Source organism: Triticum urartu, chromosome 4 (genome assembly GCF_003073215.2).
Source record: "Triticum urartu cultivar G1812 chromosome 4, Tu2.1, whole genome shotgun sequence".
In the NCBI taxonomy this organism is placed as follows: domain Eukaryota; kingdom Viridiplantae; phylum Streptophyta; class Magnoliopsida; order Poales; family Poaceae; genus Triticum; species Triticum urartu.
The window spans coordinates 125,661,967-125,678,981 of NC_053025.1; the positions used below are offsets into that span (position 1 = coordinate 125,661,967).

At 44.5% G+C, this 17,015-nt stretch overlaps 1 protein-coding gene across 1 annotated transcript; it reads left to right on the forward strand.

Moving 5' to 3' along the window:
- Positions 1-5,799: 5,799 nt before the first annotated feature.
- On the forward strand, positions 5,800-7,443 carry LOC125551048 (maturase K). Its single transcript, XM_048714201.1, has one exon. The coding sequence runs from the start codon at positions 5,877-5,879 to the stop codon at positions 7,413-7,415; it is 1,539 nt and encodes a 512-aa protein (XP_048570158.1). The 5' UTR covers positions 5,800-5,876; the 3' UTR covers positions 7,416-7,443.
- The last annotated feature ends 9,572 nt before the right edge of the window (positions 7,444-17,015 follow it).

The following is a 17,015-nucleotide window of genomic DNA, read 5'->3' on the forward strand; positions in this document are numbered from 1 at the left end:
GTGTGGATCACTCATTCCAAATCGCCTAACTTCCGGGCCGGTCACCCATCCTCTCACTCCCCCAGCCTGAGCACGCTTAACTTCGGAGTTCTATTCCCCCTACATTCCAAGTTTGCACTTGTTGTTTTCCTGACAAATGTAAGCTGTCAATCCTATTAACCCTCAGCAGTTTAGCTTGAGCATTAGGTCACACGTTTCACCGTTTGAGTTTGAAACTATTATTCTAAAAAACAGTAAATATTTAGTAACACTAATATTTCTTGAATAAGTTTGACCATAGTTTGACCAAATTTGACCAAAATTCAAAAAAATGAAATAATTATTTAGTAACACTAATATTCTTGAATAATCATGTAGTAACATTAATACTTCTTGAATAAGTAGTTTGACCAGATTTAACCAAACTTTTTTAAAAAAAACTGAAATTTGACCATATCTTTTTTCCTTTTGGAATTTGAGGATTCTAAAAAATTGCAAACAGGCCGTAGGCAGTCTCCATCGGATGCGGATTTTTGTGTTGAATTTTTTGATATATTATACGTTTTTTTTCCGACATTGTATGCAAAAGTTATAGCCGTTTTACATTTTCCCTACACTTTTTGCAAAACATGTCCAAATTTAAGTTTTCAAATTTTCCTAACTAGTAGATGTAGTAATATAACTACCTCTCGAAGGATTTTATTTTTTGAAGTTTTTATCATTTTCTTTTGATTTTTTCAGAACTGAAATGGCGACACACCGGGGGTAGAGTTTGAAAATTGCCCTATAGTGCCGGTTTGTGTCACAAACCAGTACTATAGGTCAGACCCCTTTAGTACCGGTTCGTGGCACAAACCGGTACTAAAGGTTAGCCCTTTAGTACCGGTTTGTGACACGAACCGGTACTAAAGGTGATCGTGGGGCCCCGGCCTGACGCCAGCCTGCCATCACCCCTTTAGTACTGGTTCGTGGCATGAACCGGTACTAAAGGTTCAACACGAACCGGCATTAATGCATAGACGTTCGAACCGACAATAATGGTACCATTAGTACTAGGCTAAAATCAAACCGGCACTAATGTGTCTCACATTAGGTCCTTTTTCTACTAGTGTTCTACTGCAAAGCGACTGGTCACTGGAAGCCGAACTTCCCCAAGTCTTTGGCGGATAAGAAGGATGGTAAAGTGAAATGTATATTTGATATACATGTTATTGATGTGTACCATACTAATGCTCGTAGTAGCGCCTGGGTATTTGATATTGGTTATGTTGCTCATATTTGCAACTAGAAACAGGGGCTACGGATTAAACGAACATTGGCTAAGGACGAGGCGACGATGCACATGGGAAATGGTTCCAAAGTCGATGTGATCGCTGTCGGCACGCTACATCTACTTCTACCTTCGGGATTAGTTTTAGACCTGAATAATTATTATTTGGTGCCAGCGTTAAGCATGAACACTATATCTGGATCTTGTTTGATGCGAGACGGTTATTCATTTAAATTAGAGAATAATGATTGTTCTATTTATATGAGTAATATCTTTTATGATCATGCACCCTTGATGAGTGGTCTATTTTTGTTGAATCTCAATAGTAGTGATACACTTATTCATAGTATCGAAGCCAAAAGATACAAGTTTAATAATGATAGTGCAACTTATTTGTGGCACCGCCGTTTAGGTCATATTGGTGTAAAGCGCATGAAGAAACTCCATGCTGATGGACTTTTGGAATCACTTGATTATGAATCATTTGATGCTTGCGAACCATGCCTCATGGGCAAGATGACTAAGACTCCGTTCTCCGGAACAATGGAGCGAGCAACATACTTGTTGGAAATAATACATACTGATGTATGCGGTCCGATGAGTGTGAGGCTCACGATGGGTATCGTTATTTTCTGACCTTCACAGATGATTTGAGCAGATATGGGTATATCTACTTGATGAAACATAAGTCTGAAACATTTGAAAAGTTCAAAGAATTTCAGAGTGAAGTGGAAAATCATCGTAACAGGAAAATAAAGTTTCTACGATCTGATCATGGAGGTGAATATTTGAGTTATGAGTTTGGTCTTCATTTGAAACAATGTGGAATAGTTTCGCAACTCACAACACCTAGAACACCACAACGTAATGGTGTGTCCGAACGTCGTAATCGTACTTTATTGGATATGGTGCGATCGATGATGTCTCTTACTGATTTACCGCTATCGTTTTGGGGTTATACTTTAGAGATGGCTGCATTCACGTTAAATAGGGCACCATCTAAATACATTGAGATGACACCATATGAACTATGGTTTGGCAAGAAACCCAAGTTGTCGTTTCCTAAAGTTTGGGGCTGCAATGCTTATGTGAAAAAGCTTCAACCTGATAAGCTCGAACCCAAATCGGAGAAATGTGTATTCATAGGATACCCAAAGGAGACTATTGGGTACACCTTCTATCACATATCCGAAGGCAAGATATTCGTTGCTAAGAATGGATCCTTTCTAGAGAAGGAGTTTCTCTCGAAAGAAGTGAGTTGGAGGAAAGTAGAACTTGATGAGGTAATTGTACCTTCTCCCGAATTGGAATGTAGTTCATCACAGAAATCAGTTCCATTGATACCTACACCAATTAGTGAGGAAGCTAATGATGATGATCATGAAACTTCTAATCAAGTTACTGCCGAACCTCGTAGGTCAACCAGAGTAAGATCCGCACCAGAGTGGTACGGTAATCCTGTTCTGGAGGTCATGTTACTTGACCATGACGAACCTACAAACTATGAGGAAGCGATGATGTGCCTAGATTCCGCAAAATGGCTTGAGGCCATGAAATCTGAGATGGGATCCATGTATGAGAACAAAGTGTAGACTTTGGTTGACTTGCCCGATGATCGGCAAGCAATAGAAAATAAATGGATCTCCAAGAAGAAGACTGACGCTGACGGTAATGTTACTATCTACAAAGCTCGACTTGTTGCAAAAGGTTTTCGACAGGTTTAAGGAGTTGACTATGATGAGACCTTCTCACCCGTAGCAATGCTTAAGTCTGTCCGAATCATGTTAGCAATTGCCGCATTTTAGGATTATGAAATTTGACAAATGGATGTCAAAACTGCTTTCCTTAATGTATATCATAAAGAAGAGTTGTATATGATGCAACCAGAAGGTTTTGTCGATCCAAAAGGTGCTAACAAAGCGTGCAAGCTCCAGCGGTCCATTTATGGACTGGTGCAAGCCTCTCGGAGTTGGAATATATGCTTTGATAGTGTGATCAAAGTATACGGTTTTATACAGACTTTTGGAGAAGCCTGTATTTACAAGAAAGTGAGTGGGAGCTCTATAGCATTTCTGATATTAAATGTGGATGGCATATTGTTGATCGGAAATAATATTGAATTTCTGAATAGCATAAAAGGATACTTGAATGAGAATTTTTCAATGGAAGACCTCGGTGAAGCTGCTTATATATTGGGCATCAAGATCTGTAGAGATAGATCAAGACGCTTAATTGGACTTTCACAAAGCACATACCTTGATAAAGTTTTGAAGAAGTTCAAAATGGATCAGTCAAAGAAAGGGTTCTTGCCTGTGTTACAAGGCGTGAAGTTGAGTCATACTCAATGCCCGACCATACTGCAGAAGATAGGGAGAAAATGAAAGTCATTCCCTATGCCTCAGCCATAGGTTCTATCATGTATGCAATGTTGTGTACCAGAACTGATGTGTGCCTTGCTATTAGTTTAGCAAAGAGGTACCCAAGTAATCCAGGAGTGGGTCACTAGACAACGGTCAAGAACATCCTGAAATACCTGAAAAGGACTAAGGATATGTTTCTCGTTTATGGAGGTGACAAAGAGCTCGTCGTAAACGGTTACGTCGATGCAAGCTTTGACACTGATCCGGATGACTCTAAGTCACAAAATGGATATGTATTTATATTGAATGGTGGAGCTATCAGTTGGTGCAGTTCCAAGCAGAGTGTCGTGGCGGGATGTATGTGTGAAGCGGAGTACATAGCTGCTTCAGAAGTAGCGGATGAAGGAGTCTGGATGAAGGAGTTCATATCCGATGTAGGTGTCATACCTAGTGGATCGGGTCCAATGAAAATCTTTTGTGACAATACTAGAGCAACTGCCTTCACTACAAAAAAAGACACATTCGTGACATTTTGGGCCGAACGAAAAAAAATTCTGTCATACATATGACACTTCTATGACAATAGTTGTGACAAAACCCGGTATCATCATAAATGTGGTGGGCTCCTAGTTCTATGACAAAAAATCATGATAGAAAATGGGCTTTTCGTCCTGGGCAGGCCGGAGACGCAGCTGCATGACATTCTTTGGGCCGTCCATATTGGAAAAAACTATGGTAGAAGCGAGGCCAAGGAAAATTTCGGGAGTTCCCGGTTACGGTGGGAGGTCGGGGGCCGAACGATGCGCGTTTCTCTCGTACACGTACGCGCGTGTGTGCGAGGCGTTGGCTCTAACTGAACCCGAGCGATTCCACTGCAGGCTACGCGTTACTGAACCCGAGCGATCGATCGATGGATGTTAACTGAACCCGATCGAGCGATTCCTTCGCTACTGCTGCTAACTGAAGCCGATCGATGCTGCCTCTGGGATGAACAGTGAGCGTTGCAGGGGGTTTGGATGAACAGTGAGCGGTGGCGTTGCCTCTGGATGAACAGGACCCCGTGGTGTGGTGGAGGGCTGGATGAATAGTAGACGGTGGAGGGGTGCCCGTGGAAGGGTGGTTGAACAGGACCCCGTGGTGTGGAGGGCTGGATGAACAGTAGATGGTGGAGGGGTGGTTGAATAGTAGCCGGTGGAGTAGCGCGCGGTGGAGGCTGGATTAACAGGAGCCTGTGGAGGCTGGAGGAGGTCGACGGTAGCCCGTGGAGGCTGGAGGAGGTCGATGGTGGAGATGAACAATATCCCGTGGAGTCCCGTTTTGCGGTATGCCACACCCCTCCCGATGAACAGGACCCCCGTTTCGACCGTAGCGCTCCAACACAAGTCTGTTTCATCCGTTTTGCGGTACGCCACACCCCTCCCGATCAACAGGACCCCCGTTTCGACCGTAGGAGGTCCGTTTCATCCGTTTTACGGTACGCCACACACCTCCCGATCAACAGGACCCCCGTTTCGACCGTAGGAGGTCCGTTTCCTCTGTTTTGCGGTACACCAGACCCCTCCCGATCAACAGGACCCCATTCTGAACGTGGCCGGTCGAACACAAGGCCGTTTCCTCCGTTCTGCGGTACACCAGGCCTCGTTTCCATCGCCTGTTCCATCCAAGCCCTCCTGATGAACACAACCACACATTCCGTTCCGACCCAACCAGTTGGCTCCCACGCGTTCTGTTGCCTCCCGATGAACACGACGCATTCCGTTGCCTCCCCATGAACACGATGCATTCTGTTGCCTCCCCATGAACACGACGACGACGCTGTTTCTCCGTTCCGACCCAGCCATGTACACGAGCCCTGGCCGTACGTATGCGCAAGTAGGCGTTCAAGACCCTGCCCGTATGTACACATATGTGGCCGTATTTTCTTTCTTGCACCCTGGCCGCTGTACGTACATGTACATGCTATGTGCGCACCTCTACTACGACACGTGCGCGCCTCTACTACGAAACGTGTGTGCCTCTACATCGACCAGTATGTACGTACACGTGACCAGAATGACAACGCTACGTATGCTTCGACCAGGTGGGTCCCGACTGTCAGGCACTTCCTTGCCTACGAAGATGTAGCTGGTGGGTCCCAGAAGTCAGGGGGCGAATCGTTTTGTTTTTGTTTTTTTGCCGACGCCACTGTTCCTGACCATATTGCACTATGTATCATCATTCGATAAACCGAGAAATGCTTCTTCTCTCTGATTCAAGTAGAAATACAAATGGAAAAATTCGAAGGGTATTCAGAAAAACATAAATCTCGTCAACAATACTTTGTCTACCCACTTCTCTTTCAGGAATATATTTATGCATTTGCCCACCATTATGGATTAAATGGTTCTGAACCTGTGGAAATAGTTGTTAGTTGTAATAACAAGAAATTTAGTTCACTACTTGTGAAACGTTTAATTATTCGAATGTATCAGCAGAATTTTTTGGATAACTCGGTTAATCATCCTAACCAAGATCGATTATTGGATTACAAAAATTATTTTTATTCTGAGTTTTATTCTCAGATTCTATCTGAAGGGTTTGCGATCGTTGTGGAAATCCCATTCTCGCTACGGGAATTTTTTTGTCTGAAAGAAAAAGAAATACCAAAGTTTCAGAATTTACGCTCTATTCATTCAATATTTCCCTTTTTAGAAGACAAATTTTTGCATTTGGATTATCTATCACATATAGAAATACCCTATCCTATCCATTTGGAAATCCTGGTTCAACTCCTTCAATACCGTATCCAAGATGTTCCATCTTTGCATTTATTGCGATTCTTTCTCAACTATTATTCGAATTGGAATAGTTTTATTACTTCAATGAAATCCATTTTTTTTTTTCAAAAAGAAAATAAAAGACTATTTCAATTCCTATATAACTCTTATGTATCAGAATATGAATTTTTTTTGTTGTTTCTTCGTAAACAATCTTCTTGCTTACCATTAGCATCTTCTGGAACTTTTCTGGAACGAATCCACTTTTCTAGGAAGATGGAACATTTTGGGATAATGTACCCTGGTTTTTCTCGGAAAACCCTATGGTTCTTTATGGATCCTCTTATGCATTATGTTCGATATCAAGGAAAGGCAATTCTTGCATCAAAAGGCACTTTTTTTTTGAAGAAGAAATGGAAATGCTACCTTATCAATTTCTGGCAATATTATTTCTGTTTTTGGACTCAGCCGCGAAGAATCCATATAAACCAATTAGCAAACTCTTGCTTCGATTTTATGGGGTACCTTTCAAGTGTACAAAAAAGTTCTTTGTTAGTAAGGAATCAAATGCTGGAGAATTCATTTCTAATAGATACTCGAATGAAAAAATTCGATACCATAGTCCCCGCTACTCTCCTCATAGGATACTTATCAAAAGCTCAATTTTGTACTGGATCGGGGCATCCTATTAGTAAACCCATTTGGACAGATTTATCAGATTGGGATATTCTTGATCGATTTGGTCGGATATGTAGAAATCTTTTTCATTATCATAGTGGATCTTCGAAAAAACGGACTTTGTATCGACTAAAGTATATACTTCGACTTTCATGTGCTAGAACTTTAGCTCGTAAACATAAAAGCACGGTACGAACTTTTATGCAACGATTGGGTTCGGCATTTTTAGAAGAATTTTTTATGGAAGAAGAGCAAGTTTTTTCTTTGATGTTCACCAAAACAACTCTTTTTTCTTTCTGTGGATCACACACTGAGCGTATTTGGTATTTGGATATTATACGTATCAATGACCTGGTCAACCCTCTTAATTAATCATTAGACGAAATTAAGAAACAGGAAAGGGTTGATAAATGATCAAGAAAAAACTTTTCTATTTTTCATTCTGAAATGTTCTTTTTATTATAATAAAGAGTAGGTGAATCAACTTACTAATTAAAAAAATTAGTAGAACTTCCTCTTTGGAATAGAAATTGGCTATTTCTACATAGGGAAAGTCGTGTGCAATGAAAAATGCAAGCACGATTTGGGGAGGGATTTTTCTCTATTGTAACAAGGAAGAATTATCTACTCCATCCGACTAGTTCCGGGTTCGAGTCCCGGGCAACCCATATAGAAAAGACCCATCAAAGTTTTTCACTTTGACTCACTTCATTTACAAATACAAAATTATTGGTTTGGTTAATTTAGTTATATGGATAGCTAATCTTTGGGCTGACTTGGTTGACATTGGTATATAGTCTATGTTATACTGTTAAATAACAAGCCTTATTATCTATATTCTAGTTAATACGTGTGAAATCTGGATATCCTCCGAACAAGGCCCTTCTATACTCATATCGTAGGGATGTTTAGATGAACGTGCCAGACTCTGTAGTGAGCCCCACAGGGTCATCCGCAACTCCTCGAAGAGAACCAAGAATCTTACCATGACCGGCAATTATAGAGAGACAAGCGAAGTCACGCCCTGGCCGCGCGGCGATCGCGTTCGTCCAAACAGCGAGAGTAGAGCGATAGCGAGCATGACACCACTCTTAATCCGCTCCTACCACCTCGAACACGAACCGGATTATGTGTTCGAGAGTGTGCTCCTCGCAGTGCGACTCTCGTCACATGTACTCGCAACTTGTGCTCAGAACTATCTCTCGCACTCTGCCGGCTGACACCAGCTGCGTGAATATTACAGTCTGCGCGAGCCGCTCAGAGCCTGCTTTCGCGCTGTTTGCCCTAAATCAACATTCACTCATCTGTGCTCACTCATGATCCTACTTCTCGGGCTCCGCTCCTCTCGCTGCGCAAGACGCCTGTCATCGTTGCCTGTTAACTGTCGATCCAATGCTTTCTGGGGGCCTGATGGAAGGCTAATTGTTCGTACATCCTTATACGAGTTATGTTAGACGACCAGTGTAGAGCTTTGTTATATGTTGTCGTGAGTGGAACTGTAGTTTGCCGTCTGGGTATGCGGTGAGCATTGGTGTATTGACCTACCCTGATCATAGTGAGATTCTGGTAGCTTACACGTGAGATCGGCGAGGAGCTCCCTCACCTAGAGTTGTTGCTAGTGTTCTGTATATAGGAATTTAACTCACCTTCTATGGTCCACGGAAGGCTTTACTTTCTATGAGGTAAGCATATAGCCTTGGAAATCTCCTTTTGGCAGTACTATTGCTTATCATATATACTGAGATCGAATCAAATTTCCCTAACTTACCTGTATCAATGGAGGACGAACAGCATCGCCTATAATGTCATCTCATATTCCCAGCAATAGTATACGTGTGTGCCATTGGTAAAGTTACTCTCGGCCAAGGACGTATCACCGATTCAGTGCGTGAATTGTACCAGGTTACTGTCCCTAACCACTCGCTGTACAGTAGTCCAGGCACTGTCCACATCAACTAGGTGAGAAATATGATAACTCGAACATGAGGCAATAAGCGCCTCTACAAATAATAGAGTCAAAGTGCATGGAATGAAATCATAAATATGAGATTAATAATTTAGGTTGTGCTGTCTTCATGTGGTCATTCTTTGGCTATCGAATTTTACATTCGTTCCTTCCCAATATGCTAGTTTCAATCAAACTCTCGATCGTCTGTTGTACAACTTCTCATTAGCACAATCCCACTTCGCTTATGGTTCTCTAAGTGGTCCAGCGTAGCGAGGAATTCCTTGTGGTTAATCCCACCTGCTCATATATACAGGGTATTCATCCCAGGTACTATCCGGCTTTAGTCAACAACCTAAGCCTCTGCACTTTCAACCCAATCATGTCGTGATAGGTCGCAAAAATTGAACAATTGCCGCGTTCGCGCTGGTTGGATGTTAATATTGGGGCTGATCCTATAACAAATAGTAATCGATAGCGCTATACGCTTGGTAACTCGCTGATTTTTATTAACTTTGCGACAAAAAAAATTAATAGCTGGCTGACGAACGTAAAGATGCTCACACCCTTGGTCCGTCTAGACGGTGTACGGGTGGCGCATCTCAGACGTCATGCCCATCCTCAAGTTAATGGATAAGGTTTTCACTGCTAACATGATAAAGAAGTTTGCAAGCAAGATTCTTTCGTTCTGCAGATCTTGGTAATATTTCGTGTCTTTATTTTGAATCCTTTTTTTCGTTCTTAATCTTCTATTCAGATAGCCTACACTGTTATACGTATCTGTCGATTTATATTCAGTGAGTACCATGATAATCTTGAGCTAAATATCTTATATGTCCATTTAAACTCACTCTATGAGACATCGTCCCGTACTCGCCACGAGTATTCCCACCTCCAAAATTACCACACCACCAAACCCTGTCTACGAGCTCTGTTATACTAGAGGTGCTCATGATAGGCATCCTCTTCCATGCTATGATTAACGCGATCGTCGTGTTTTAGAAGAGAGAAATATTCTTCTTTTCACACAATCTGCTTGCACCTAGGTCGTGATGCACCTTCTAATACGACTTATTCACCTAGACGGAGGGAGTATATATATTATATATATATATAATAAGGAGGCACTTGCGTACGTGAGGCTATGGACCTGGTGGGTCCCCATTGTCATCCTATCCAAGTAAAGTCATCTCCTCGCCCGCGCGCGCTTTCCGCCCGAAACAGTCAGCGCCGCCCTCCCCGCTTCCCGGTGCAGGTGATTGCTCCGCCTTCAAACAACACAAGTGCCGTCCGTCCGTCCATCTGCCGCCCACATTAATGATACACGGTTGCCGAGGCGGCTACTCCGGCACCACACGTCCGTCCCTCCACCCGTCCACCATTGCTATATAAACTGTTGTGCCGGCCATAGCCGCAGTCATCTGCATCCGTTCCCTTTCTCCTGTCCACACCACTACTGCCCACCATGGCTTCCTCGTGCTCTAGCGCTCTTCGGGACGGGCGGACGATGGACCACAAGGAGATGGCAGCCATTGCTGCCGACCGACTGGCCGGCAGGCAGCCGGAGGACGATGACATCCCAATGGAGAACATGGTAGTCGATGATCCGGCGCCAACCCCCTCCTCCGCACCATCCTCGCTGGTGCATTGCACCATGACCATCGGCGAGGCCCGTGCCCAATATATGGACAGGGTGAGGCAGATGCATGAGGAGCAGTTCCGGGAGGCGCAGGCCGACGCCGCCTACAACCACCATCCCCTCGAGGAGCACCTGCAGGCGGAGGAGTAGATCACCGCGGAGCGGGCGGAGCAGGAGGTGCTGCTCGGCTCGTACCGCTCCGCCTGCAAGGGCCGCCTCGAGCGCTGGCGGTACTGCATGCAAGTGGCGGAGGCTGCGGCCGCCTACAAAGAGGCTAGCAAAGAGGGCGATGAAGCGGGCGAGGCGCTGTTTGGCGAGACCGAGGACGAGGCAGAGGACAATGCCAGCTCTGACGAGTCCCCGCTCCGCTGGCGTTGACGAGGCCCTGCTCCGCCGAGGCCCCGCGGCGCCAACAACGAGGCAGAGGACACCGCCGGCTCCGCCAAGGCCCCGCCCTACCAACAACAAGGCAGAGGACACCGCTGGCTCCGCCGAGGCCCCGCCCCGCCAACAACGAGGCAGAGGACATCACCGGCTCCGCCGAGGCCCCGCCCCGCCAACAACGAGGCCGCGCCACACAGAAAACGAGGAAGAGTAGAACACGGTAGGTCGCCGGCGCTCGGGTCCAAGTAAGGCCACCGCTGCTACCCTCCGGTTGAAGCCAAGCTAGGCGGGTTGACCATTGGCAGCCGGTTAGCTTCTTGGCGGCGACGTGGAGTCGGAGAGCTGCACTGGAGAAGAACGCTGCTTCTACTTAACTGCTGGTGCAGTTGGCTGACTGACACGTGGGCCCAACAGGCCACATGTCAGTTATGCAACTGCACCTGCAGTTAAGTCACTGAAGCTTCTGTTCGGCTCAGCGGGACACAGGTGGGTAGCTTCGGTTAATTAATTATACCTCCAGCGCACCCCTTTTTAGTTGAAGAATGTATGAAATGTAATGAAATCCGGCATGTTTATATGAAATCCGACCGTGTATGAATGAATTTATTTCGATTAGTTCGAATTCCTGTATCACTGGCATTGGATGAACATGCAAAACAATATGTACTAGCATTATTCCCAGGGTGATCACCTCGTTTGCAGCAGTTTCCTATGTACTCCCTCCGGTCCTTTCTAGTCTGCACACAAGTTTTGTCTGCAGTCAAAGTATCTCTACTTTGACCAATCTTATACAAAAAAGTATGCACTTTCACAATGTGCGAAGTAAAAAGGAACAGAAGGAGTACAAAGAGTTTGAGCAGCTTTTTAGCGTTTCTGTACATTGCAATCAAACACACAGGCCTGGCAATTCATAGAGAACATTCAAAACAATCGATGATTATGCATCTCAGCGACTCACATGTCAGAGGCAATATTTACTTCACAACTAAAGAATAAATAAAAAATTGATCGACGCTGCTGACAGCAAAGGGCGTCCCATTCAAAAATATCAAACGCATGTCTTGCTAAAATCAATGAGCAAAATTTGACAAGGTTGTCCCATTCCAAAATATCAAATGCCTACAGTTGTGGAATGGGCAGGGTTTTCCATCAGTTCGGACATTGACATGGCACCTCGTGCTAAATAAACCAGCTGTTCTTTTTGTGCAGTTCCACCAAAATCAACCAAATTCGCGCGTAGCTTGTATGATTTCGCCCTTATATGTTGCAACACCTTGAACTTATCGGCACCTCCTTTCTTATGGTGGAAATGAATGATTCGATGTATTCATGAACATTTTGTGCAGTTCCCATTGAAATCAAGCTGAGCACCCCTATTTGCACAAATACAAAAAAGTGATTAGTATAAAGCAAATTGTACTATGAATTGACAGTTTCAACAGGCACATACATGGTCCATGCAGAGCACACTTTTATAAAAATGGAACTCACCAGAAAGAATCCTAGAACAACATTGTACTCGTGCATCACAGAAAAAAGATGGAGATTTGTCAGTCCTTCTGAGCTGAAGTTAGTTTGGTCTTGTGGGGAGTAATGTAACCATCCTTCAACTGCTCCTTCTGATGAGAAGATAGACAGGAGAGAGAGGCCAACGAAGTCTTGTTTAGATCTGGAGAGGGCAAGAGAGTGTGAAGAGAGCAACTACAAGCGCTGAGGCTCCAGCATGTATATATATATACTGGAGGGAGAGTGTGAAGCGTGCAAACCCTAGAAAACATTTTGACCAGTCAAAGAATCCTCCTGGCACAAATTATGCTCAAGTGTAGTTATCGAACCCGAGACCTCAAGTTAGAAGGTGCAATGGGACCAAGGTGCGTGCGTGTGTGCGCGCGCGCGCGTGTGTGTGTGTGTTCAACAGCATGTGTGTGTTAGAGAGAGCGACAGATCGACCTACTCCTATAGAGAGATGTTGTGTAGTGTACGATTTTAGCCGTGAGAGTCGGTGCATCCTCTTGTTTCCGGGCGTGTCCGGTAGGGACATGCGGATAGCTGCCACGCCCGCTCCTGACCAGCCTGGCCCACCCAAAGCCCCTCCATCGCCCGCACGCGCTTCCCGCCTGAAACGGTCAGCGCCGCTCCAAAGAATCGGTGCCGCATTCATGCCCGGACAGAGTGGACGCGACCTCTCACTGGCGCAAGAGTGATGGTTACTGCTGGGTCTATGTGATTTGACGGCTCATTGGTCTTTATTACTGAGGTGGTAGGACTGCTGGATGTCCCACGCTTTCGGCGAAAGGAGGTACTACTACTAGATTACAATTTTCTCCATTCTTACAGCGGAGGCGTGCAAGAGCGGTGAAAACACGCATGCTCAGTGATTACATGGCCCACCTCACACTATCACTGTGCGACACCTAACTCTTTACATAGTACTCCCTCCATTCCTAAATATTACTAGATGTGTCCCCGCGCGTTGCCGCGGAACATCGGTATATCTCTCTGCGCAAAACATAGAACTAAAAAAACTCTATAACCGCATGACAAATGTGGTAGACAAACTAAATAAACTCCCATCATCATTTAGATCATCCCACGTAAGGAAAAAAGATCAGCCAACTACTACTGCATAATGGGATTATATTTTTCTTTTTGACATGTTAATGGGACTTAAAAGCTCACTTACATGCATGCTACCGGTGCATGCTTGCATGCAGACATGTTGATGTGATTTAAAACCCACTCACATGCATGTGCCATGGTATTTCTGCATGCTTGCATGTGGCTTAGTGCGGAGCCTCTCAACGTCTAGATCAGACGGCTATTTTGGACTGATTTACTTCATCTAACGGCTACATCAATTTTGATGATGTGTCTCAAGGAGAGGATAGAGAATTCCTAGTAGTGGGGGCTAGCTATTACTAGTAGATAAGTCTTTGTAGAGATTCCACTACATACGGAACAAAATGAATGAATCTACACTTAAAATGCATCTATATACATCCGCATGTGGTTCATGGTGAAATCTCTACAAAGACTTATATTTAGGAACGAGGGAGATGGCGTACTAAGCAAGCATCTCCTCGTTCTGCGAGTTTACAGGACACATCAAAAGTACTCCAGTGTATAGAGCCTTGCCTCTAAGGTAGGCCCCACATGGTTTGCCTCTTTTTTTAACATAACACGTCAAGTCGCAATTTGTTTGTTCACCCGTGGTAGACGATCCTCCCTCCACCAAGTGGACAACCAGTACACGTGCCAAATTACCACGTGGGCTTCCTTTTTCGTACAGAAATGAGCTCCACAGTGTACCCGCGCGGGTGTGGTTGGGAAAGAGACGGGAGTACGTGCACCGTGCATGCACCTCTTCTCTTCGTGCACGTCCCCCGCCTACGTGGGTGTGTGTGAGAGATACAAACCACGTTCGTGCGTGTTTTTTGTTTTGGGTGGGGGTTGATTTCGTGAATTATTTGTGGGAATATGTGTCGATGACATCTCAAACAAAATTTTGCATGCAATGTGTGTGAAATGGAGGCCTATCCATATCATACATAGAGGGTCGGGCAATCCACGAGAAGAGAGGGGGGTCATAGCTATCGATAGAGTCGAAGAGAGGATCAAGTGGGTGGGTGCGAGATCGATGAAGAGAGCCATCAAAATTGTGTGTGTGTGTGTGTGTGCAAGTCAAAGATATAGGGCGACTGGCCTACTGGAACGTTAGAGGGAACATGTCAAGTTTGTGTGTGGCAGGGAGACATGACTAGAGCGCACGATGTATCGGTGTGTGGGGGGGGGGGGGGGGGGGAGGGGTTGGCAGAGGCCTAACTATAGAGGTATAACGACTCGTATATGTGTTGAGAAGGAGATACCCAACTATGTCTTGAGGGAGACGGTCGACATCCATACATAACTGAAGGACGGGAGATATGATGGGACAAAGAGAGAGAGGAGAGAGAGAGGGAGGGAGAGTGAGGGAGAGGGGTAGAGTGCTAGATGGGTGATGGAGTTGCTTCTCGAAGATGGTGGGAGAGGCCTACTAGACAAACTAAGGGTGGAACTGCAATGTTATCAATAAGAGTGGGGATGTGTTTCTGTGTGTGCCTGTGCGTGATAGATCTGTCGGGGCGCATCCATGGATGATGAAGGGGAACCATGTGTTTGGTAAGCAAACCTAACTAGATCGGTAGATCAATTGTTGTTTGTCGGAGGAAGGGAGAGACACAACTAATGAGGTAGATCGATTGACGTGTGGGTAAAAACGAGTTATAAGGACCTAGCTAGCTATATGTATAGCGAGAGATCGGTCGGTGTACGTCCATTTGTTAGAGGCAAATAAGGCCCAACGAGACGGATATACAGAGAGAATGGAGCTAGGAGGTGGTGCGAGAGGCCCAACTACTAGCTAGATACGGGGAGGAGTGCGCGGTTGTGAGACCGATGAAAAGAGGGGCGAGAGTTTACACGTGTGTCTGACCATATGAGAGACACGAGGCAAGGACACATAAAGGAGGAGATTGAAGGTGTGTGTGTATGTTGCAGGCAGGCATCGCTGGAGAGGTTTATCGATCGGTGTGTGTTGGAAAGGAGTTGTGGAGACTCTGTGAGAATGACCTAAAGAAAAAAAAATGAATGTGCCCGGTGTATAGAATGCCGAGGGAGGGGGAGGGCGAGGAGGGCGTGTGCATGCACGAGAGAAAGTTAGTGGTAGCTACAAAGGTTAGAGGATTGTGTGGGTGTAAGAGACTAACAAAGATCATAATTTGATATGAAAGTGGATTCATATATTTGAATAGGAGATCATAGTGTTTTAAACATTGCATGCATGAATATAGCGGTGATACACGTGTTGTGCACATGTTATACCATAATGTGATAATGCATGGCGTTTGCAACTCACAGCTAAATGCCGAACAATCTAAACCATACTATACATCAAACAATCTCACATTTTATTTGAATTTGTGATAATGTGTGGCGTTTGCATCTTACAACTAAATATCGAACAATCTAAACAATACTATATATAGAACATTCTCACATTTTATTTGAATTTGTGGTAATGTGTGGTGTTTGCAACTCACATCTAGATACTTGTAGGCATAGGGGGTGGGGCACCATACATAATGTGATAAACACATTATACATATGAGACATGGTTTAGATTATGAAGATCTAGCTAGAGCTAGAAATGTAATGTGACTTGAAATCAAAATAAAGTGGATTCAAAAAATCTAGTTCGAGTTCATATAGTACACATAGTTCATATGTAACTCGAGACTAATCATGTGGTGTGCTGTGAAGATAATACACAAACGATGGTTTAACTTGACAATAATGATGATTGTAGATCTTATTAAAACGGAGAAACGAATTCAAATGCTTTGACTTCACAACAATCATTACTGTAGATCTTATTCAAATAGAGAAACAAATTCAAATTTAGTTCGTATTGAAGCGGTAGTATATACGTTTGGAATGCACTAAAACGTTCATTTGAGTAGTAGGTTGCATGCATTATACACGTAGCGAAATATTTTAATTGAACATAACATGAATTCAAAGTTTTGAATGACATTTTTAGTGCTCATTGATTTGGTACAATACACGTTAGGCTTGTCCGGAAATTTCAACCTACGCCTTGTTAGCCCGAAATATTTAAGATATATCTTTGTCTCGTTGTGCTTTGACAACTCCCTCCATCTCAACCCACGCCTTGCTATTCTGAAATTACAACGCGCGCGAAAACTCCCACCTCCTGTGAAATCCCGACACGCGAAATGCCCATGGTACCCCTGAACCGAAAGAACCGCCTCAAATCGGTGGGGGTACTTTCGTAACTTACCCCACATTTCAGACAAGCGCGTCTCTAAGACATGGTTCCCCACTGCCATCCCATCCACCCACCCATTCGTACACCGAGGCCGTGAGAACCCGCGACGAAACCCCACACACTGCTCCGTCCGCCACCCAGCCGGAGCCTCTTCCCCGATGACGTCGTCCACAGCAA